The sequence below is a fragment of the Anomaloglossus baeobatrachus genome, chromosome 1 (assembly GCF_048569485.1).
Source record: "Anomaloglossus baeobatrachus isolate aAnoBae1 chromosome 1, aAnoBae1.hap1, whole genome shotgun sequence".
Taxonomy (NCBI): domain Eukaryota; kingdom Metazoa; phylum Chordata; class Amphibia; order Anura; family Aromobatidae; genus Anomaloglossus; species Anomaloglossus baeobatrachus.
The window spans coordinates 1,083,057-1,107,081 of NC_134353.1; the positions used below are offsets into that span (position 1 = coordinate 1,083,057).

Below are 24,025 nucleotides of genomic sequence, written 5' to 3' on the forward strand. Positions count from 1 at the left end.
GGAAAAACATTATCTGACCTGAACCAACCAATTATTTTAAGGGTTTAAGTGACTTGTTAAGGATAACATATGTCGCGGGCGGGGAGGAGGGTGTCAGCACTGCGCTCACCCCTCTGCTCGGGTCCGGCTGCTGCTGCTCAGTGGTGGCTCGAGCGGTGGGCCGGATCCCGGGGGTCTCGAGCGGCGCTCCTCGCCCGTGAGTGAAAAGGGATTGGGTTTTGTGATAAAGTATATTGTCCATGATGCCACCCACGGTTGTGGTGATTTGTTGACACCACCGCTGCTCTGTATGGGGATCCCGGGAGTGATGATGTGGAGCAGCCAGTTGTTGTGTTGCCCCTCCGTGGGTAGGGGTTGGTGATTCCGGGGCCCAGTGAGGAGGTGGGAGATGCAGGGCTTGGTGGGGTGCAGGGACGCAGGGGCCGCAATGTGCCTTGCGGCACTGTGGTACTCACTCAGCCTGAGACGTTGACACAGTTTTCGGTAAAACACACGGCTGGAAAGACGGTTCCCACGGACGGCTGCACTTGCTCTCCCAGTAGGTGACGGTGATGTCCCTTTGTCCTGCACCTAATGTTCCTGTGTTGGTAGCGATGGGTTCCCACCGGTAACCCGCTCCCCGGCTTGGATATGGGCCGGAGGAGCCCTACTTTGCCCGCAGACGCTGGCCCCGAGGAACTGGTGCCCTGGCGGTGGCGGTGTTCCTCCTTAATGGTTGGACTGTTGCCTTCAATCGGGACTTGGTTGTTTGGAGACAGACGTCCCCTTCACTGACGGATTTGGCAAATTATGGCTACTCCTAGCCTTGCCGGGGTCCGAGAGGCCCCTGCCCTGGTGCTGACTGTTCTTTGTATACTGCTCCAGACCGCCGGGCCACTACCCGTCCGCGGTCCTTCCAGCAACCTCCGAGCAGTCCCCCTCCAGACAATCACTGCCGTTGCTGACCTTGCTGACACTGTCCTGCACACAGCCGGACCAACTTCAGGCTTTACTACTCTCACTTTTACTCTTTTCCTCTTTTCTCCACTACTACTTCACTTTCACTTCACTTAGCTCCTCTACCACTTCCTTCTACTTCACTCCCCTAAACTCAACTGCCTGGTTCTTCCCGCCTCCAGGGCTGTGAACTCCTTGGTGGGCGGAGCCAACCGCCTGGTCCACCCCCTGGTGTGAACATCAGCCCCTGGAGGAAGGCAACAAGGGTTTTGGTAGCCTTGATGTTCCTAACTGGGGTGTAGGGTGTGGTGGTGTGATGACCTGTGACCCCTGGCTTGCCCAGGGCGTCACATTCCCCCTTAACAAAATGCAGACTGTCCGCGGGCTGCCCGTCCAACACCGGTTTTATTTTCTGTAAATATATAAAAGTAAAACGGTAACATATATACATTTTTATTACTTCTTCCCATAACGGGAGGCACTTTACTTAAACGTTGCAAAACGGTTCACAGTCACGGTTTCCGCTCTCTCCCACCCAAGCAACCTGGCCCTGATGCTGCCCCTAAAACCCAGGCAGCACCCCTTGTCCCCAAGTCCAGCACACGTTACCCGAGCGGGATCTGTCCTTCCCCTCCAGAGGGTAGCCACCGGTTCCTGTGGTGGCTGGGCCCCAGCCTGCTCTGCTGAGGGCCCTCCCTCCAACCTGCCTCTCCGGAGGCGGCAATGCGGAAACGGTAACGGTAACGGTAAACAACTTATTTACAAGCCACTAACGTTTGTGGTTGCCCTGCAAGTTCACGGGCTTGTCCATGGAAAGTCCTCCATGCAAAACAATTTTTAAACGATCCCCACGGGGACAACAGTGCCGGCAACGGCCGGTTTTCCAATCACGGTCAATCAGGTCACTTCTTCGGTTATCATTGCTTCATCATCTTTCAAAACTTTCAAACAAATACAACTTCAGTGGTGGTCCCAACGGGGACTGCTGCAGCGGGCATCCGCTGCCCTACTCCGGACTTTCAGCGTCATCCGAGGGAGGGGGTGCAGGACTCACTCTGCTCTCTTGGCTGCCCCTCAGTTTGGCATCCAGGGCGAACCACCCCCTCTCTCCACAGTGCCGGGTATACTGGACAATGTCACCCGGCATTAGGTTACGGCCAGGGTGCTCTTCAGGCAGGTGGGCATTCACATCCCGCCGGGCTATAAACACTTCGGCCTCCAGGCCCGGTTCATATATAAACCCATAGCCCCGGCGGACATCAAACCGCCTCACCTGCCCCTCGTACAGTGGACCCCGGACATGGAACGTGGCCTGGCGGAGATTTTCCTTCTCCCTTATCGCTCGGGCCACCAGCTCGGCCTTCTTCCTCTCCCGTTCACCGATCCCCAGGCCCAGCGGTACCGGCTCCCTATCCCAATACGGCGCTGCTGCGAGCTCCGGCGCACGGGTTGGGCCCCGCGGGACATTCTGGACGTTGCCCACTGTCAGGAATCTGGGCGGCGGGTCCCGCGGTGTCTTGGCCTTGGGCGCTGCCTTACAGCTACAACCCGGCGCTACCTCAGCCGAGGTGTGGGGGATGGGCACAGGGGCTTTACGCTGCTGGGCCTTCGGCTCGGAGCGGGTCATCAGCTCCGGCTCGGGGGACTTTTCAGGGGATGCCTCCGGTTCAGTCTTTGGGACCTTCCAGGGCAACACCTCCGGTCGACTACGGGCTCCGGCTACAGGTCGGCCCGCCTGGGCGGGGACGCTGGGTATTGCTACCGGTTGCGGTGGTAGCAGGCCTAGTGGCGGGGTCACGGCCTCCGAGACGGGTGGCGAGGGAGGCGGCGGGGGGAGAGGGCTTGGACCGGGTCCCGCAGCCGCGATGACCGGCCCTTCCAGGGCATCGGGGGGGTCACTCACCCTCCCTTCCTCCGCTTCCTCCTCGCGTCTCCGCACGGCTGCTATAACGTCCGCCATGTCAGCCTCCCACTCCTCCATGAGGAGCTGCATCTTGACCTGCAGCCGTTGGTAGAGCTGCGCGGTCCGGATCTCCACCCACGCCGCGGTTCCAGGCGCGGGGGCTACGGTGTTGCGGGACGGCATCCACATGATGACTTCTTCCAGGAACAGGGTGACGGCAGAGTCCTGGACTCCCTGCTTTTATAGCTGCTCTCACATGCAACCAGCCGCCATCGCGTCCCCCTTAGCTTCTCTCTGGCCACTCCTCTATCAGGGCGGGGTTTTGGCCTTCGCGCCTCTGCTACTCGAGAAGACGCTCGAGCGGGAACTTTTCGCGCCAAAGATGGCGACTTCTGAAATTTTTCAGCCGGATACCTCCGGCGGTCACAAGGCGCACCTCTACCCAACGGCAGAGCGATAAGATCCTGTTCGTGACGCCAAGTTGTCGCGGGCAGGGAGGAGGGTGTCAGCACTGCGCTCACCCCTCTGCTCGGGTCCGGCTGCTGCTGCTCAGTGGTGGCTCGAGCGGTGGGCCGGATCCCGGGGGTCTCGAGCGGCGCTCCTCGCCCGTGAGTGAAAGGGGATTGGGTTTTGGGATAAAGTATATTGTCCGTGACGCCACCCACGGTTGTGGTGATTTGTTGACACCACCGCTGCTCTGTATGGGGATCCCGGGAGTGATGATGTGGAACAGCCAGTTGTTGTGTTGCCCCTCCGTGGGTAGGGGTTGGTGATCCCGGGGCCCAGTGAGGAGGTGGGAGATGCAGGGCTTGGTGGGGTGCAGGGACGCAGGGGCCGCGCTGTGCCTTGCGGCACTGTGGTACTCACTCAGCCTGAGACATTGACACAGTTTTTGGTAAAACACACGGCTGGAAAGATGGTTCCCACGGACGGCTGCACTTGCTCTCCCAGTAGGTGACGGTGATGTCCCTTTGTCCTGCACCTAATGTTCCTGTGTTGGTAGCGATAAGTTCCCACCGGTAACCCGCTCCCCGGCTTGGATATGGGCCGGAGGAGCCCTACTTTGCCCGCAGACGCTGGCCCCGAGGAACTGGTGCCCTGGCGGTGGCGGTGTTCCTCCTTAATGGTTGGACTGTTGCCTTCAATCGGGACTTGGTTGTTTGGAGACAGACGTCCCCTTCACTGACGGATTTGGCAAATTATGGCGACTCCTAGCCTTGCCGGGGTCCAAGAGGCCCCTGCCCTGGTGCTGACTGTTCTTTGTATACTGCTCCAGACCGCCGGGCCACTACCCGTCCGCAGTCCTTCCAGCAACCTCCGAGCAGTCCCCCTCCAGACAATCACTGCCGTTGCTGACCTTGCTGACACTGTCCTGCACACAGCCGGACCAACTTCAGGCTTTACTACTCTCACTTTTACTCTTTTCCTCTTTTCTCCACTACTACTTCACTTTCACTTCACTTAGCTCCTCTACCACTTCCTTCTACTTCACTCCCCTAAACTCAACTGCCTGGTTCTTCCCGCCTCCAGGGCTGTGAACTCCTCGGTGGGCGGAGCCAACTGCCTGGCCCATCCCCTGGTGTGAACATCAGCCCCTGGAGGAAGGCAACAAGGGTTTTGGTAGCCTTGATGTTCCTAACTGGGGTGTAAGGTGTGGTGGTGTGATGACCTGTGACCCCTGGCTTGCCCAGGGCGTCACACATACACTTGTAGGTAACTGGTATTGTCTTTTTTGTTGGTATTTGAAGCCGTAAAAGTGCTACTCTGTGTTACTGAAAGTAATCGGATCCATGCGTAAGGGAAATCTTGTTAAAGGCCTCCTGGTGATAGATTATGGACCCGAGACAAGAAAAGATCCATTAGAGTTGTGATACAATCAGGTGTATTCAGGTAGAAAAGTCTCAAAGACGCGGACAGCACTCAGATGTTGATTGAGAATCAGTCTTTCAGAAACATTAATGCTAAAAGCTGCAGCATAACAGTAAGAAGCTTATTCTTACAATTGCCTAAAGGCCGCTTTACACACTACCATATATCTTACGATGTGTCGGCGGGGTCACGTCGTAAGTGACGCACATCCGGCATCGTAAGGTACATTGTAGTGTGTAACAGCTATGTGCGATTGCGATTGAACGGTAAAACGTTCATCGCATGCACGTCGTTCTTTTCTCATAAATTGAACGACAGGTTGTTCATCGTGTGTGTAACACCCCGGGAACGATGAACGATGAACAGATCTTACCTGCGTCCTGCGGCTCCCGGCCGACAATGCGGAAGGAAGGAGGTGGGCGGGATGTTTACGTCCCGCTCATCTCCACCCCTCCGCTTCTATTGGCCGGCTGCTGCGTGACGTCGCTGTGACGCCGAACGTCCCTCCCACTCCAGGAAGTGGACGTTCGCTGCCCACATCGTAGTCGTATAGATGGGTAAGTACGTGTGACGGGGGTTACTCGTTTGTGTGACACGTTCAACAAATTGAACGTGCCGCACATACGATATTGTATGCTGGATCGTAGGGTGTAAAGCAGGCTGTACTCTTTCTAATTGATTAATATCAAAATCTGGGTGAGCTTTTCAGTATTAAATAGTCTGTTCTAAGGACTGGGACATTACCTATGCCTCTGTGAACTGTGTGTGTGGGAAGTGATCAACTCTCTGATCAACAGTCTGTACCAGCGGGGGCAAAGGCTTAGCATTTCTTGTATAGCAGATAGCAAAACGAAAAAAGTTGCAGTTAAAGCATTACAGCTGATGTGTTAGAGGACCATGGTAGGGTCAGAAGGTTAATAAAGTATTTAGGGGGGACTGTTCAGGAGAGCCATAAGATGAAATACTTAATTAACCTCTGGACATAGAGCACTGTGAGAAGTGTGTTCAATGAAATCAATTCTCTATACATAAACCAGTCAGTTTTCAGAGGAAACCAGCATGGCCCCCGATGACATCACAGACTCTACCATCAGCATGGATCCACCAGATGACGTCCCTCCCATCACCATCACCATGGATCCATCCAATGATGTCATAGACCCGCCTACAATGACGCCCACCAATCAGCTCATGGACTAACACATTGTTCAACCCACTGACCACTGGACACATCCAAGTATGCTCACTGTAGGGCTGACCATGCCCCTTTCCTAGGTTATATAAAGGCATGCCCTTGAATAAATCAGGCAGAGTCTGGGCCGACTTTGGTCGAGGAAGGATGAATATCCGACAGTGTGTCTGATCTTATTTTTCAAGCATGCACTCGATCCACACCAATTAGTCCAAGCAGTAGGCAACAAGTGATCTCTGGTTAAGAGTTCACCCTAACAAATGGAAGCATTCCATTTCATACCCCAATATTCACTCAGCAATTCGTCCCATCCCCCATGGCACATATATACCAGTACCCAAGGCCCCTGCTACCTTGGAAGAGATAACTATGTCCGATGAAGGTGGAGTCATACCTGAACCAGAACCAGATGAATCAAGTTCTGACTTTGAAGATGATACAAGACCAAAGTTGTTTTCCCAGTAGGAGATGAATGATTTGGTAAGAGACTTAAATCTTCCCAAAGATGCCGCTGAGTTACTCGGCTCAAGGCTCAAAAGCAAGAATTTGTTGCTGCCAGGAGTGTCTTTCTCATGATTTAGACATCGTGAAGACGAGTTCGTACATTACTTTGCCCAGGAAGATAAGTTGGTTTATTGCATCGATGTCGAAGGTTTGATGGGTCAATTCATGATCCAATATGATTCAGCGCAATGGCGTCTTTTTATAGATTCTTCAAAAAGAAGTCTCAAAGCAGCTTTACTCCACAATGGCACTTTTTATGCTTCCATCCCTGTAGGTCATTCCGTACACCTCAAGGAAACCTACGAGCACTTGGAAATGGTTCTTCGTAAACTTAAATATGAAGACCACGATTGTCAAGATTGCGGGGATTTGAAAGTCTTGTGCATGCTGCTCGGGCAGCAAGCTGGGTATACCAATCCTAGTGGTGAGGAGTGGTGTGTGGGTCCCCCTCAGCATAGGTAATACACTGTGGGGTCTTAGGGGTTTCTGCCTTGCAAATAGATTGTAATACTGACTCTTCACTTTTTGATCAACATGGTTACCTCATGTGCATTATCTCTGTGATGGTATATTTAATGCAATTTTTTTATGCACATGGTGAAATGATGGCAGAATTCTAACCCAGTATCAGGGGCGTACATAGAAATCATGGGGCCCCATAGCAAAAGTCTGAATGGGGCCCCCCACCGATAAAAAAACAAAAAAAATAAAATATCATAATTATCATTATACATGTTACTGGGGGCAGCTTATAGTCAGAAATAACACATACTACTACATAGTGTTACTGAACAACACCCACCATATAAAGGCTAATAATACATTGCAAAATAACGTCACCATTCCATGACCAAATGTCACCACCGTCCTGCTACTGAGCAAAGGCCACTGTACCAAGACCAGTGGGTTCACACCGCAAATACCCAAAGAATCTAAAATATGTTAATGTGGCCTAAAGTAGCGATGTCCTTCTTCGTGCCCCTCACCACATAGAATATAAATTTTCACATCTGTCTCCCCCATTTAATGGTAACGATTATGACCCTCTTTATAGCCTTTGGATCTATGGTAAAACTCTGCAAAGTACAGGGATAAGAATAACACACACACACACACACAGACAGACAGGGAATGAGAGAGAGACAGAGACAGACAGAAAATGAGAGAGAGACAGACAGGGAGTGAGAGAGACAGACAGGGAACGAGAGCGAGACAGACATGGGAATGAGAGCGAGACAGACAGGGAATGAGAGAGAGGGAATGAGAGAGAGACAGACAGGGAATGAGAGAGAGACAGACAGGGAATGAGAGAGAGACAGACAGAGAACGAGAGAGAGACAGACAGGGAATGAGAGAGAGACAGACAGGGAACGAGAGAGAGACAGACAGGGAATGAGAGAGAGGGAATGAGAGAGAGACAGACAGGGAATGAGAGAGAGACAGACAGGGAATGAGAGAGAGAGACAGACAGGGAATGAGAGAGAGACAGACAGGGAATGACAGAGCCAGACAGGGAATGAGAGAGAGAGACAGACAGGGAATGAGAGAGAGGGAATGAGAGAGAGACAGACAGGGAATGAGAGAGAGACAGACAGGGAATGACAGAGACAGACAGGGAATGAGAGAGAGGGAATGAGAGAGAGACAGACAGGGAATGAGAGAGAGACAGACAGGGAATGACAGAGACAGACAGGGAATGAGAGAGAGAGACAGACAGGGAATGAGAGAGAGACACACAGGGAATGAGAGAGAGACAGAGACTACAGGGAATGAAGGAGACAGAGACAGACGGAATGAGAGAGAGAGACAGAGACAGACAGACAGGGAATGAGAGAGAGAGAGACAGACAAGGAATTACACATCTTCCTAACCTTTCATGCCTTTCCTTTCTGTCTTAGATGGTCTGGGCTGATACTGAACGTGTCGGTTGTGGAGAGAAATTTTGTGAAAAAGTTGAAGGATTTGATGACTCGAATATACATCTACTCGTCTGTAACTACGAACCTCCGTAAGTCTCAAAACTGTTTTATTCAATAAAAGTAAATTTGAAAAGAGGAATACCAAACGCAGGGGTCAATAGTGTCTGGTGAAGAATAACTTAATCATGTTATGGGGATGATGTTTTCTGCATATACAAAATAATCCAAGCACATTCCCCGGGGCCTCAGACCCTCAGAGAGTGACCTGCATTCATGTTCCTTCAGATTTCTTCCTTGGATGGTGGCCATAGTGATTGCCAGGAGAGTTCGCTCTAGTCCTATCCCAATCCCAATGATAACTCTGAGACACTGACTAGCAATTAGCCCTTCTCCTAAACGTTCTGCTTGCAGAGGAAACTGAGGACTTAAAGGTAATTCAGAGCCAAGCTCTGACCCTTCACCACATCATAGTCAATTAGTGATTCACCCACCTCCCTGACCCAAAGCCTAAATCTGACCAGAACTCCGGCTAACCCAAACCTCGATGTTTAGCCCTCCCCAATATCCGAACTGTAAATGCCTGACAGTAACAAGAACACTAAAGTGAAGATAAAACTATAGTATATTACCTCTATAGTTACATATCCTTACCTGCATATTAGCTGTACAGTATAATAAACAGAATATACAATAATATATGTTACAGGTGTGTGCAATATAAGTGCTGGTATAATATCCATATAATGTTACTTGTACTACAGAACATCACTACCTATATATTACCTGTACTGTATATCACTTCCTGTATATTACCTGTACTATAGAATGGTGGTGTGACTGGGTCCTTTTCCCATATCACACAATCAATAGAGCGAGAGATGGCTGTACAATCCAAGAATATTTATTCCAAGAAAATCAAATGGACCAGAACATAATCCACCACAGAGGGTAAAAATAGTAAAGAAACACGAATATAGTCCAGTAAGCGATAAGTGTCCAGGTCTCTCTGATGAGCTGCAGCTTTTACCTCAGAGGTTCAATCCTGTAAGCAGAGAGTAAGCAGAGGTAAGATAAGCAGAGAGTTTAGGTGGATCCCTGGCCCCCTTCCCCCAGACCTAGGAACAGGAACACTACAGGGGGTGATTACCTACAGACAATAAAATGTACACACAAGCAATACAAATAATGGACAGTGAACCAAGTGTAAAATACGAACTTACACAACATGATACATGACCCAGAATATCCCACCATCACAACTTCTCCCTCCTTTTTAATAAGTGAGTATGCCATGAGGTCTACACAGACCTCTGTCCCCCTCACTTAAGTCCATGTTGCTCAGCTGTGGATAGTCCCTTGTCATCAATAGAGTTGGAAGGACAAGCTTCCCTTTGTGTCCTCCTTCACTCACACTGTGTTTCCTGCACCCACAAATCGGCATTGTAGAGCTCCCACATCATTTCCTAGGAGAATATCTGCAGGCAGGCCGCTCATCACCCCAACCACACATTGCTTGACCCCAAAGCCAAAGTCCAGATCTACAGTCGCCTTTGGGATATTCCTCATTTCTCCTCCAGCCAATTCAATAACAATCCCTGGTCCATGATGTATCGCCTCTGACCGAACCACCCGGGGATCAGCTGTTGTGAGAAATGCCCCAGAGTCACAAAATCCAATAACTCTCTGCCCATCCTGCACGACCTCTTGTAAGTGCTTACTTTGATGGTAAGAGGAACTCGGGGCTGTGGCTTGCACCCCATAAACCCCTAGTGGCCAACCATTAGTGTCTGAGTCATTAGGCAAGTCAACTTGAAGGGGTGAGAACTCTGCCCCCATTGTGTTTGGCTGTAGAGAATGAACAGGTCGATTTTGTGCAAGGTCATTCCTCAATCGAAAAGCAGGGCAAGTGTCTTGCAAATGCCCAAGCTGCCCACATCGATAACATCTCCTCTGCATCGTACTCATTCCAATATGCATTCTGGAGAAGGCAGTAGGAGAATCTAGTGACAAAGGCCAGAGGCCATACAACTCCAACAGGGGCATCTATGGTACAGGGGTCAGGTGTACACACCACTGAAGGTGGTGGTAACTTTTCCTCAGGCTGGATGGAATGCACAAAATGCACTGGACGAGGTGGAGGTACATGGGGGTCCCTCCGAGTCCTTGCGTGACAACTGTATTACAGGTGCCCAGGTTGCCCACACCCATAACATCTCCTCTCTGTGATTCCCAGAGGGCGTGGTCGGAACTGTTGGGGCCCAGAATTGTGAGACGTGGATGTGATCGGCCTGCAGCTGGGTGGAGGGGCAGGTATAACTGGAGAGGGCCGAGGCGCAGTAGGATCAGACTGTGGCTTATTGTCCATAAGCCTCCTCCATTGCAGTCGGATAGTAAGGGCCTCATCAGCCAGGGCTGCAGCTCTATCCAAGGTGCACGGCGTGCGTTCTCTGACCCATTCCCATATTTGGGAGGGACACTTAAAAATGAATTGTTCTATAAGAAATACCTGCATAACGTCTTCCACAGTGAAGGCGTCTTCCGCTTCCAGCCATCTCCGACATGCCTGGGACATCTTATGGGCATACATCCTAAACGATCCCCCCGTGGTGCATGGGAGGTCTCGGAACTGTGCCCCATGTGAGTCGGGGTGATGGCATGGTAACCCAGGATAGTCCGCTTAACAATGTTGTAATCCCGGTTCTGCTGTGAGTCAATGGTGTGATAAGCCTCTGCTAGGCTTTCGTGCAGGAGTCCCAGTAACAAACACATCCAGCCAGAGTGGGGCACCTCCATCACGGCACACTGCTGCTCAAAGTTCTTGAAGAACCCTTCCACATCTCCGGAAGCCTCATCAAATGGCTTGAAGTCCGCCAAGGTGATCCGTACAGACCCTCCCCATCGTGTATATGACTGTCCCATTAATCTGCTTCCTGCTGCAAAACTTCCCAAGCCCCGATTGTATATTCTTTCTGGCCCAGAGAGACAGGCCATGAAAGATTACATAGCTGATAGTATGGAGAAGGGACATGTCAGATCCTCCTCTTCGCCCGTGGTGACAGGGTGCTTCTTCGTTAAGAAGAAAAATGAGGGTCTCTGCTCTTGTTTGGATTTTTGGGAATTGAATCAGATTACTGTCTGAGACCCTTAGGCGGGCTTTGCACGCTGCGACATCGGTAACAATGTGTTACCGATGCTGCAGCGATAGTCCCGCCCCCGTCGCACGTGCAATATCTAGTGAAAGCTGCCGTAGAGATTATTATCGCTACGGCAGTTTCACACGCACATACCTGCCGTGCGACGTCCCTCTGGCCGGCGATCCGCCTCCTTCCTAAGGAGGCGGGTCGTGCGGCGTCACAGCGACGTCACACGGCAGGCGGCCAATTGAAGTGGAGGGGCGGAGATGAGCAGGATGTAAACATCCCGCCCACCTCCGTCCTTCTCATTGCAGCCGGCGGCAGGTAAGGTGAAGTTCCTTGCTCCTGCGGCTTTACACACAGCGATGTGTGCTGCCGCAGAAGCGAGGAACAACATCGCACCTGTCGCTGCACCGGCATTATGGAAATGTCGGAGGCTGCAGCGATGATACGATAACGACGCTTTTGCGCTCGTTCATCGTATCAAAAAGGATTTGCACGTTGCGATATCGACTGCGACGCCGGATGTGCGTCACTTTCGATTTGACCCCATCGACATCGCACGTGCAATGTCGCAACGTGCAAAGCCGCCCTTATCCTCTTCCTCTGATTCCAGATCTATTCAACCAGATTGTGGGAGCTAAGTGGTTCTCCAAGTTGGACTTAGGCCATGTGCGCACGTTGCGTTTTTTTCTGCGTTTTGGCTGCATTTACAACTGCACTGTGTCATTGACAAAATTCATGCGTTGTGCTTCTCCAGCAAAGTCTATGAGAATCATGCAAAATCTGTGCGCACGATGCTTTTTGAAACACAACGTTTTGACAAAATCTCTGCGTTTAGAAAAGCAGCATGTCAATTCTTTTGTCCGTTTTGGCAGCGTTCTACACCCATTGAAATGAGTGAGTTGTAGAAAAACGCTGCCAAAATGTTAAGCAGTGCGTTTGCATTGCATTTTTGTTGCGATCCGCATTTTTTTTGACATAACAAAGGCAGGTCTTTTGGTCTCTCTCTCTCTCTCTGTCGGTCGGTCTCTCGGTCGGTCTCTCTCTCTCTATGTCTCTATCTCTCTCTCTGTCCATGTCGGTCTCTCCCTCCCACCCCCTCTCTCATACTCACCGATCCACGATCACCGGCGCGGCGCTGCATGGCGTTTCACACTGTGGCGGCTTCTCCTCTTTTGAAAATGACGGCCGCTCATTAATCCATGTCATATTCCCTGGTTCCCCCGCCCACCAGTGCCTATGATTGGTTGCAGTGAGGCACGCCCCCACGCTGAGTGACAGCTGTCTCACTGCAACCAATCACAGCCGCCCGTGGGCGTGTCTATATTGAGCAGTAAAAATAAATAAATAAATAATTTAAAAAAAAAACGACGTGCAGTCCCCCCAATTTAGGTGGACACCAGCCATGGTAAAGCCACACGGCGGAAGGCTGGTATTCTCAGGATGGGGAGCTCCATGTTATGGGGAGACCCCCAGCCTAACAATATCAGCCAGCAGCCGCCCGGAATTGCCGCATCCATTAGATGCGACAGTCCCGGACTCTACCTGGCTCATCCCAAATTGCCCTGGTGCGGTGGCAAACGGGGTAATAAGGCATTAATGGCAGCAGCCCATAGCTGCCACTAAGTCCTAGGTTAATCATGGCAGGCGTCTTCCCGAGATACCTTTCATGCTTAACCTATAAGTTAAAGAAAATAAACACACACATCCAAAAAATCCTTTATTTGTAATGAAAGACAAAAAAAAAACCTCTTTCACCACTTTATTAACCCCTCAAAAACACCTCCAGGTCCGACGTAATCCACGCAATGTCCCACGACGCTTTCAGCTCTGCTACATCGGAAGCTGACAGGAGCGTCAGTAGAACACTGTCGCTCCTGTGAGCTCCATGCAGCAACTGAAGTGAGTCAAGCGATCAGCTGTGCTGTCACTGAGGTTACTCGAGGTCGCCGCTCCCAGGTGGAGGACTGCAGATGTGGCCACGAGTAACCTGAGTGAAAGCACAGCAGCTCACTGCAGTCACTCAGGGGATCTGCGAATCTGCGATCACAGGTGAGTCCTTCACGTGTGACCGCAAATCAAGCCACGGCACATGCACAGAGCCACGCGATCACAATGAAGTCGGGTGAAGTTCATCCGAGTTCATTCTGATCGTGTGGCACTGTCCCGCAGCCAGCCATGCTCTTTTTAATAGTGTGGTCCCACTCGGCTCTGCTGCAAGTCTATGGGGATGCTGCAGAGCCGAGTGGGACCACACTGTCACAAATGTGCGTTATGGATGCTTTTCCCACTCTGTCTATGGCAGAGCAAGCATCCAGAACCCATGAATTCTGCAGGAATGTGCCCATGTTGCGTTCTGCCGAATGCGTCTCAGAACGCAGCTTTTTCATCTGCGTTCTGAGACACACATGCAGTGACTTACACGCTGCAGAATAGAAACCAACGTGCGCACATAGCCTTGGGGGGGGCTACAATCTGAATAAAATCAGAGAAGGTGATGAATGGAAAACTGCTTTCAATACATCTGAGGGACATTTTGAAAGTCTGGTCATGCCATTTGGTCTCACTAATGCCCCCTCCGTTTTCCAGAATTTTGTGAATGATATTTTTCACCATTTTGGTGGGTAGGTTTCTGGTGGTTTATTTGGACGATATCTTGATCTCACCCAATATGGAGCCACATCAGGTTCATATTAAACAGGCATTACAGATAACAACCAGTTTTTACCAGAAATGTATTCATTACTATTCGGTAAGTGTAAAACCTCTCTTTGACATGACAAGGAAAAGGTCGGATTTCTCTAAATGGTTGGACTCCGCCCAGAAGGCTCTTTCCTCTTTAAAAAATGTTTTTCTACTGTACCTATACTCAGTCAGCTTTCTGTTTCGCAGCCTTTATTGTGGAGATTGATGCATTCGAGGTGGGGGTGGGGACTGTGTTGTCACAAGGTCCATCTCCTGGTAAATGGCGTCCATGTGCATTATTTTCCAAGAAATTGTCATTGGCCGAGAGAAACTATGATGTTTGCGATAGAGAACTCTTGGCAATTAAGTTGGCTTTCAGTGAATGGAGCCATTGGCTGGAGGGAGCAGTTCATCCAATTACAGTAATCACAGATCACAAAAACCTGTCATATCTTGTCTGCCAAACATATCAATCCAAGGCAGGTTAGATGGTATTTGTTTTTTACCAGGTTTAATTTTGTTGTCCCTTACCAATCAAGGGATTAAAAACACCAAGGCAGATGAATTATCCCAGAGCTTCCCTGGTGGTAGTGATCATGTGAACCTAGTACCCATTTTGCAGAAGGAGTGGTTGTCTCAGCCTTGTCCCCAGACATGGAGCAGAAGGTGTTGGAGGCTCTGGGGGACATTCCAGCCTCTCGCCTTTCAGGGAAATTGTTCGTACCTCCCACTTTGCACTGTCCCACTTTGCACTGTAAACTAATTGGGGAACATTACAATTCTGTACTTGTGGGTCATCCAGGTAGTAAAGCAACATCCTTTCTCATCATTTTTGGTGGCTGAGGATGCATCAGGATGTGTTTAACTATGTGTCTGCATGCAGTATTTGTGCAAGTGTGAAGCCCCACCAGTGTTGTGTCGGTGCATTACCTTCAGGGACTCCACGTAGCTGGATCTTGTCACAGGTAGGAGATCTTCTTTTAGGATTGTCGTGACGCCACTCTCAGAATTGCGGTCAGTGGGGACCGCCACTGCAGGTTAAGGGATGCCTGGGGCTGATGGTGGGTGCAGCCAGTTGTAATAGCCTCCTGAGAGTGAGGCAAGCCCCAGGGCCCTGTGTAGGTGTGTAGAACCACAAGGCGCAGAATAACTCCACACAAGCAGAATGTCTTTCAGGGGTTTTACTCACTGTTGATGGCAGGGTGAGTAACCCGGGCGTAGCTGGGATGAACCAGGCTGGAACCAGGTATCCTTCAGGCTGACTGATGAGGGTGGCTACCGACTCGCCTTCCTTAGCCCTTCTGTGGTTTGTGGTAACCCCGACTTTTAGTCCCTATGGGGGTCACCCAGGGAAGTAGCTGCTCCCCTCGTTTGTTTGCCGTTTGCTTGTCGCCTGGACCAGATCACTCCAGCTGCTTGCCTCCTGTGAACTATGGGCCCTAACTGTGGCTACGTGGCTGCGGCTTTTTGTGGTGTTGTGGCGTGGGCCCCACACCGGCAGGTTTAGCAAGGAAAGGTGGATCTTTCCCCGCATCGGGATCTGCCGCCCGTTTGGGCCTGGTACTCCCTGACAGTCTCCTTACTTTCCACTACACTGCTCTCTCTCCAGCTGTGTGTGGTGTTCGGGCAGCACTACCAGGTGACCGTTCTCCCCCGTCGGTAGTCACTGCGCGGACGCTGTTAGACTGCAACAGCTCCAGGGTCTGCTTCTGCTCTTCCTGGACTGCTGCACTAAACTGGCTCACTCGTGGGACCTGCACTGCTGCTCCTGTCTGAGCTCCACTGCCATGCTCCTCACTCCTCCACACTCTGCTTCAGACTGTTTACTCCTCCTTCTCTTTTCCCTTTGTGCCTGCCTACGCCACCTAGCAACCAGGCTCTCTACCACACCCCTTGAGTGGAGATGGAGGCTTCGCCCCCTCCACTCCTCAAGTGGAGGTGAAGGCTTTGCCCCCTCCTGGGATCCCCAGGGGTCCTCTCAAAGGTACATGTGTGAGACCTGATCACTATGCGCCTGTGTAGTCACACCTCGGTCAGCCTTCTGGATTACCTGTATTGTACTGTCCCCAGCATGGGTGCAGTACTCAGTGGTGCCTGACCAGGTCAGGGGCGCCACATTCCCCCTTAGTTATCACCAGCACGTCCTCGGGCTGCAAGACAACATTTTAAAATGCATAAAACATTAAAACATGGTAAAACTTTTAAAACCACCAGGTACCATACATCACCACCCTCCACCCACAAGTCCGTTAACCCACCCAAAACCCTCTCACGTTGGCCGCGCCTTCAGCCACTTCTGGCAGGATGTAGAGGCGGCTTTCATGGGCTGGTGGTCTTCAGGGTATACCTGGCCTGGTGGAGCCGCGCCTTCAGCCTCTTCTGGCAGGATGTAGAGGCGGCCTCCACAGTTGGTGCTGACCAGGTACCCTCTTTGTGGTGGAGAGCCAGGCCCCATAAACAGGCATGCTCCCTGGTTGCAGGTGAGCCAAGGCCCCATAAACGGACGTGCTCCCTGGTTGCAGGTGAGCCAAGCCCCTAAACAGGCTGGCTCTGGTGGTGGTACCTCTGGGGTAACCATTTACACTGCGAGAGTTTGTGGCTATAGCCAGTTCATAGCCTTAAGGTTCATGGGTTTCTCACATTAGTTCATGTGGGCACATTTCTTAAACATTAACGTTGCAAAACTTTTCAAAACTTGTCAAACTGGTAACTTCTGTACTTCTTTCTTTACTTTACATAGATTCCTCCTTACCAGGGCTTGGGCCTGTAGGGCTGCGGCACCTGTTGTTTTCTTCATTTCTCTCATCATCGGAGGTAGTCTCATCAGTGGGTCCTTTATCTTTCCTTTCTTCTTCTGTATCTGTTTCTTTTTCTGTATCTGTTTCTTTTTCTGTTGAGACCGCAGGTTCACTGTAGGGATTTCTGGGACATGGTGTAACATCCAATGCATACCATCCTCTTTCTCCTTGGTGCATGGTGAATTCCACTGAATCTCCTGTCCGTAGGTTCCTTCCTGGATGTCCTCTGGGCAAATGGGCTCTAACGTCTCTTCTGTTAACAAAGATGCCTTCCTTCATACCAGGAGCTACTATGAAGCCATATCCTGATTTCAAGCTGAAGTCTTCTACTACACCACGACAAAGTGGACCTCTAACCTGGGATTTGGCCCTTCTCAGGAACCGTTTCTCTTCCAAGTCTCTGGCCATGACTTCGTCTTTCTGCTCTGGAGACTGCGGTGCAGGGGAAAACCTTGTTCTGCTACGGCGCCGTGTCCTACGGGCTGGGTTCTGCTGGGTTGCGGCTTCACTGTTTGCAGGCTCCCAGGCGAGGTACCTGGACAGATCTTCTTCAGCAGAGGGTGTCGGGCTCTCTTCATCCCAGCGGGAATACGGCAGCATCTCTGGCGCGGGGCATGGATCCACTGCTGATGGCTCCGGGGTCAGCTCCTCAGCTTCCTGGCCTCCTCTCCCCCTTAGTTCTTCTGAGCACTCCTGTTGTGGCAGCGCCGGGGATGGGTGGTCATCAGCAGGCCCGGGCGGGGGACTCTTTGGCGTGGTTGCTGCAGAAGTCGCCTTGGGGGTGTGCGGAGGGAGCAGATACCGATCCACCATCTCCTGTGGGAACTGGGCCTCTAGGTCAGCCTTCAGCTTCCAGTATTCGGGGTCCTCTCCTATCAGGGACTTCCTGCAAAACACTGTGGAAAAGGAGCGCAATAGGGTCTTACCCGACAAACAAATGGGGTATGATTCACAGAGGTTACTCACCAAGTGTGGTTGTGACAGTCACAACCACTATGCAGGCATATGAAATAGGTCAAAGGCAGCAGTCATCCCTGTAATGGATAGTATAGATGAAGAGATGGATGTTTGAAAACCGCGCCAAAGACCACTAGTGCAGGAGATGGATTTAACGTGACTTTATTCCATATTCAGGTCTACGCGTTTCAGGAGCGTCCGCTCCCTTCCTCAGGACAATACAGGCACAAGCAACATCAAAATCAGCAATCAAAGAATGAACCGAAAACTTTATACCTTCCGGTGTGACGTCAATGATACGCCCACTTCAACCAGAAAAGAAAAAAATCGGCGGGAATAACATACATTCATTGAATAAAACAGTGACATGATTTCAATGCAAAAACCGCTTTTCCTTGACATAAACATGTCTATTAAAATTGTCATAAAAACTCCAGATAAAATAAAAAAAGAAAGGAAAGTTGGAGTCCCGTGTATTTGTGACAGTGAAAAAATTATATATGTATATATACAACGAAAAATTATGTGTGGAGAATAGACCAAGCAATGAATCAGAATAGAACCTGCAGGACATCAGATTCATATGTGTAAGGAATGTGACGGGAGATTAGACCATTAAACCATACCGAACAGGTAGCGGTATATATGAGAACCCGCTCCTGCAACACCAAACGTCAAATGTGAGTGCTATATACATCCTTCATAGAGCACAAAAAACTGAGAACTGGGAAGTGTATCATTGACGTCACACCGGAAGGTATAAAGTTTTCGGTTCATTCTTTGATTGCTGATTTTGATGTTGCTTGTGCCTGTATTGTCCTGAGGAAGGGAGCGGACGCTCCTGAAACGCGTAGACCTGAATATGGAATAAAGTCACGTTAAATCCATCTCCTGCACTAGTGGTCTTTGGCGCGGTTTTCAAACATCCATCTCTTCATCTATACTATCAGGGACTTCCTAGCAGGGACTTCCTTAGACTGGGGAGCGGTGTCTGCTCTGGCCTTGCAGGCCGGGGTAAACAGAGGTACATTCTTGTCTTGGCGGGCCGCGCCTGACATGGCGGCGGCCTGGTCTTGGCGGGCCGCGCCCTGCATGGCGGCGGCCTGGTCTTGGCGGGCCGCGCCTGACATGGCGGCGGCCTGGTCTTGGCGGGCCGCGCCTGACATGGCGGCGGCCTGGATCAGCGTTGCTGTCGCAGTCTTAGCGGGCATCGCTACCGTGGCCGGTTCTTGGCGGGCCGGGCAGGGCATCGCTGCGGCGGCCTGAATTGGCGTCGCAGCTACGATGGGATCTGTGCAGGCTGGGCTGGGCGTCGCTGCAGCGATCGGAGCTTGGCGGGCCGCACCTGGCGTGGCTGCGGCCTGGTTCAGCACCTCGCCTGCGGCGTGGATGAGCGTCGCTGCTGCGGTGGGGTCTTGGCGGGCCGGGCCTAGCATGGCGGCGGCCTGGGTCAGCGTCACACCTGCGGCGTGGATGAGGGTCGCGGCGGCAGCCGGATCTTTGCGGGCCGGGCAGGGCATCTCTGCGGCGGCCTGGGCTTGGCGGGCCGCACCTGGCGTGGCTGCGGCCTGGTTCAGCGTCGCCGCGCCGGGCGCCTCTTCAGGGACCGCGGGCGTGGCAGCAGGGGTCGGGGCACTCGCGCTGGCAGGGGCAACACTGGACTCACCCATCGGTGGTATCATCGGGGTCTGAGTCGTCGCCGTCCGGTCTGGCACTCGTCGCGCAGCTTTTTCCTCATAGGCCTGCACCGCGGCAGCCATCTCCAGAAGCTCCATGCGTTCCTCTCTGATCTGCTCCACGACCCGGGTCTCCAGTCGGTCGCAGAACTGGGCAAGCTCCCGATACCACCAGGCAGCGGAGCCTGGTTCTGGGTTTCTGCGTTCAGACGCCATTTCCTCTGCGCCTTCTTCTGCACGATTTCCCAGCAGTGGACTCGTCGCTGCCTCCAGTAGCAGGCTCTTCAGTTTCTGCTCTGCCTCTTCCAGCAGCAGGCTTCTGGCTCCCTTTCTGTCCCGACGTCTCTGAACGCCTCCGCTCTCTTCACTTGCGAGGTCAGGACTCTGCAGGGGATCTCTGGGTAGCCACACCTCTTCGTGGGCGGTAACTTCTCCCAGCGCGGGCTGCTGTTGTTTTTCAGCGCGCTTTTCATGGTGGCAATATGGCGGCGCTTCCAATTTTTCAAGCGGACCGCCCAGGCACATGGTCACCTGTCTGAACAGGTCTAGTCCTTATCCTGTTCGTGACGCCAGATGTGAAGCACCACCAGTGTTGTGTCGGTGCATTACCTTCAGGGACTCCACGTAGCTGGATCTTGTCACAGGTAGGAGATCTTCTTTTAGGATTGTCGTGACGCCACTCTCAGAATTGCGGTCAGTGGGGACCGCCACTGCAGGTTAAGGGATGCCTGGGGCTGATGGTGGGTGCAGCCAGTTGTAATAGCCTCCTGAGAGTGAGGCAAGCCCCAGGGCCCTGTGTAGGTGTGTAGAACCACAAGGCGCAGAATAACTCCACACAAGCAGAATGTCTTTCAGGGGTTTTACTCACTGTTGATGGCAGGGTGAGTAACCCGGGCGTAGCTGGGATGAACCAGGCTGGAACCAGGTATCCTTCAGGCTGACTGATGAGGGTGGCTACCGACTCGCCTTCCTTAGCCCTTCTGTGGTTTGTGGTAACCCCGACTTTTAGTCCCTATGGGGGTCACCCAGGGAAGTAGCTGCTCCCCTCGTTTGTTTGCCGTTTGCTTGTCGCCTGGACCAGATCACTCCAGCTGCTTGCCTCCTGTGAACTATGGGCCCTAACTGTGGCTACGTGGCTGCGGCTTTTTGTGGTGTTGTGGCGTGGGCTTTAAGGGCCCCACACCGGCAGGTTTAGCAAGGAAAGGTGGATCTATCCCCGCATCGGGATCTGCCGCCCGTTTGGGCCTGGTACTCCCTGACAGTCTCCTTACTTTCCACTACACTGCTCTCTCTCCAGCTGTGTGTGGTGTTCGGGCAGCACTACCAGGTGACCGTTCTCCCCCGTCGGTAGTCACTGCGCGGACGCTGTTAGACTGCAACAGCTCCAGGGTCTGCTTCTGCTCTTCCTGGACTGCTGCACTAAACTGGCTCACTCGTGGGACCTGCACTGCTGCTCCTGTCTGAGCTCCACTGCCATGCTCCTCACTCCTCCACACTCTGCTGCAGACTGTTTACTCCTCCTTCTCTTTTCCCTTTGTGCCTGCCTACGCCACCTAGCAACCAGGCTCTCTACCACACCCCTTGAGTGGAGATGGAGGCTTCGCCCCCTCCACTCCTCAAGTGGAGGTGAAGGTTTTGCCCCCTCCTGGGATCCCCAGGGGTCCTCTCAAAGGTACATGTGTGAGACCTGATCACTATGCGCCTGTGTAGTCACACCTCGGTCAGCCTTCTGGATTACCTGTATTGTACTGTCCCCAGCATGGGTGCAGTACTCAGTGGTGCCTGACCAGGTCAGGGGCGCCACACAAGTTCCAAGGTAACGCATAATCGTCCATCAGGATCTCTCCTACCATTGGCTATCCCAAATAGACCATTGAGGTATTTATCCATGGATTTCATTACTGACCTGCCTTCATCTTTCGGAAAAACTGTGGTTTTGGTGATTGTGAATAGGTTTAGAAAAATGACGCATTTCATCGTGTTGCCAGCACTTCCAAATGCCAAGACTCTGGTTCAGGTGTTCATCAATGAGATCATGAAGCTTTACGGGATTCCTTCCAATGTGATCGGGGTTTGTCTCGAAATTTTGGAAATCTTTTTGTGCTTGACTGGGGGTGCAGTTGTGTTTCTCTTCTGCCTTCCATCCTCAGTCGAATGGGCAGACAGGGCGCATAAATCAAAATTTGGACACTTACCTCAGGTATTTTGTCTCCAAGAACCAGGAGGATTGGACATCTTACTTACCATTGGCTGAATTTGCATTAAACAATCATCATCAGGAGTCTACTGACAAGTCATCATTCTTTGGTGCATATGGTTTTCATCTGCCATTTGGTACCTTTAGTAGTAGGGGTCTTTGGGAGTTCCTGAGGAGGAGCGTTTTGCCTCATCGCCCTCTTCTGAATGACAAGGGGTTCAGAGTAATTTGAAGCTCATGGGAGACAAGATACAAACATATTGCTGACAAAAAAATGCTTGCCTGGTCCGGACCTAAAGCCCACTTTACACGTTGCAATTAGTTGTACAATCGCATTTGCGATGTGACACGCCCAGGTTGCATACGGGATCTTATGAGATTGCACGTAGGTCGTTCATTTGCTGTCACACGAGCGTTAGTAGTCTATGTTAAATTGATCAATTTTGTGTGCGATCCGTTAGATCATGTGTTCTGTGACGTATGCATTGGGCACCTTTTTTTTTTTTTATTTATTGACTTGCCAAGCGTGTGTAATGTGGAGGGATGCGTTTTTACTATGTCATCTGCCATTCAGCTCTGCTACATGGCCGCTAACAGCAGACACAGACAGCCATGTAGCAGAGCTGAATGGCAGATGACAGCAGACACAGACAGCCATGTAGCAGAGCTGAATGGCAGATGACAGCAGCCACAGACAGCCATGTAGCAGAGCTGAATGGCCGCTAACAGCAGACACAGACAGCCATGTAGCAGAGCTGAATGGCAGATGACAGCAGACACAGACAGCCATGTAGCAGAGCTGAATGGCAGATGACAGCAGACACAGACAGAGCCATGTAGCAGAGCTGAATGGCAGATGACAGCAGACACAGACAGCCATGTAGCAGAGCTGAATGGCCGCTAACAGCAGACACAGACAGCCATGTAGCAGAGCTGAATGGCAGATGACAGCAGACACAGACAGCCATGTAGCAGAGCTGAATGGCAGATGACAGCAGACACAGACAGAGCCATGTAGCAGAGCTGAATGGCAGATGACAGCAGACACAGACAGCCATGTAGCAGAGCTGAATGGCAGATGACAGCAGACACAGACAGCCATGTAGCAGAGCTGAATGGCAGATGACAGCAGACACAGACAGCCATGTAGCAGAGCTGAATGGCAGATGACAGCAGACACAGACAGCCATGGAGCAGAGCTGAATGGCCGCTAACAGCAGACACAGACAGCCATGTAGCAGAGCTGAATGGCAGATGACAGCAGACACAGACAGCCATGTAGCAGAGCTGAATGGCAGATGACAGCAGACACAGACAGAGCCATGTAGCAGAGCTGAATGGCAGATGACAGCAGACACAGACAGCCATGTAGCAGAGCTGAATGGCAGATGACAGCAGACACAGACAGCCATGTAGCAGAGCTGAATGGCAGATGACAGCAGACACAGACAGAGCCGCACTGTCAGAATGAACTCGGGTGAACTTCACCCGACTTCACGGTCATGCTGCGGCTCTGTCTGTGTCGCGCCCTGATTAGCGGTCACCTGTGAAGGACTCACCGGTGACCGCTAATCTCCTAAGTTACTGAAGTTAGCAGCCCTCTCTCATACTCACCAATCCCCGATCCCCGGCGCTGCACGGCATTCACACTGCTCCGGCGGCTTTTACTGTTTTGAAAAAGCCGGCCGCCCATTAAACAATCTCGTATTCCCTGCTTTCCCCGCCCACCGGCGCCTATGATTGGTTATAGTGAGACACGCCCCCACGCTGAATGACAGGTGTCACACTGCACCCAATCACAACAGCCGGTGGGCGTGTCTATACTGTGTAGTGAAATAAATAATTAAAACAAACGGCGTGCGGTCCCCCCCAATTTTAAAACCAGCCAGATAAAGCCATACGGCTGAAGGCTGGTATTCTCAGGATGGGGAGCTCCACGTTATGGGGAGCCCCCCAGCCTAACAATATCAGCCAACAGCCGCCCAGAATTGCCGCATACATTATATGCGACAGTTCTGGGACTGTACCCGGCTAGATAGGGAATAGACTGACATGGACAGAGAGTGAGGGACAGAGATAGTGACCGACTGACAGAGATTAGTGAATGACAGACATTGTGAGGCACTTCAGAACGCAGCTTTTCAGCTGTGCTCTGAAGCGGCCCTTTTTAAGCTGCGGTGCAGAGCGCACACCTGCGCACATAGCCTCAGACACCAAAATCGTATGAGGGATATCACATGTTACAATTGACT

General features: G+C 51.6%; 1 protein-coding gene across 1 annotated transcript in view; it reads left to right on the forward strand.

Annotated features, from left to right (window-relative positions):
* The window catches only part of PI16 (peptidase inhibitor 16), a 211,818-nt gene that overhangs the window by 135,368 nt on the left and 52,425 nt on the right, over positions 1-24,025 (forward strand). Inside the window, exon 3 of the mRNA XM_075332328.1 lies at positions 8,303-8,412. Coding sequence (XP_075188443.1) covers positions 8,303-8,412 — 110 coding nt within the window. The remainder of the gene's footprint in view (positions 1-8,302; positions 8,413-24,025) is intronic.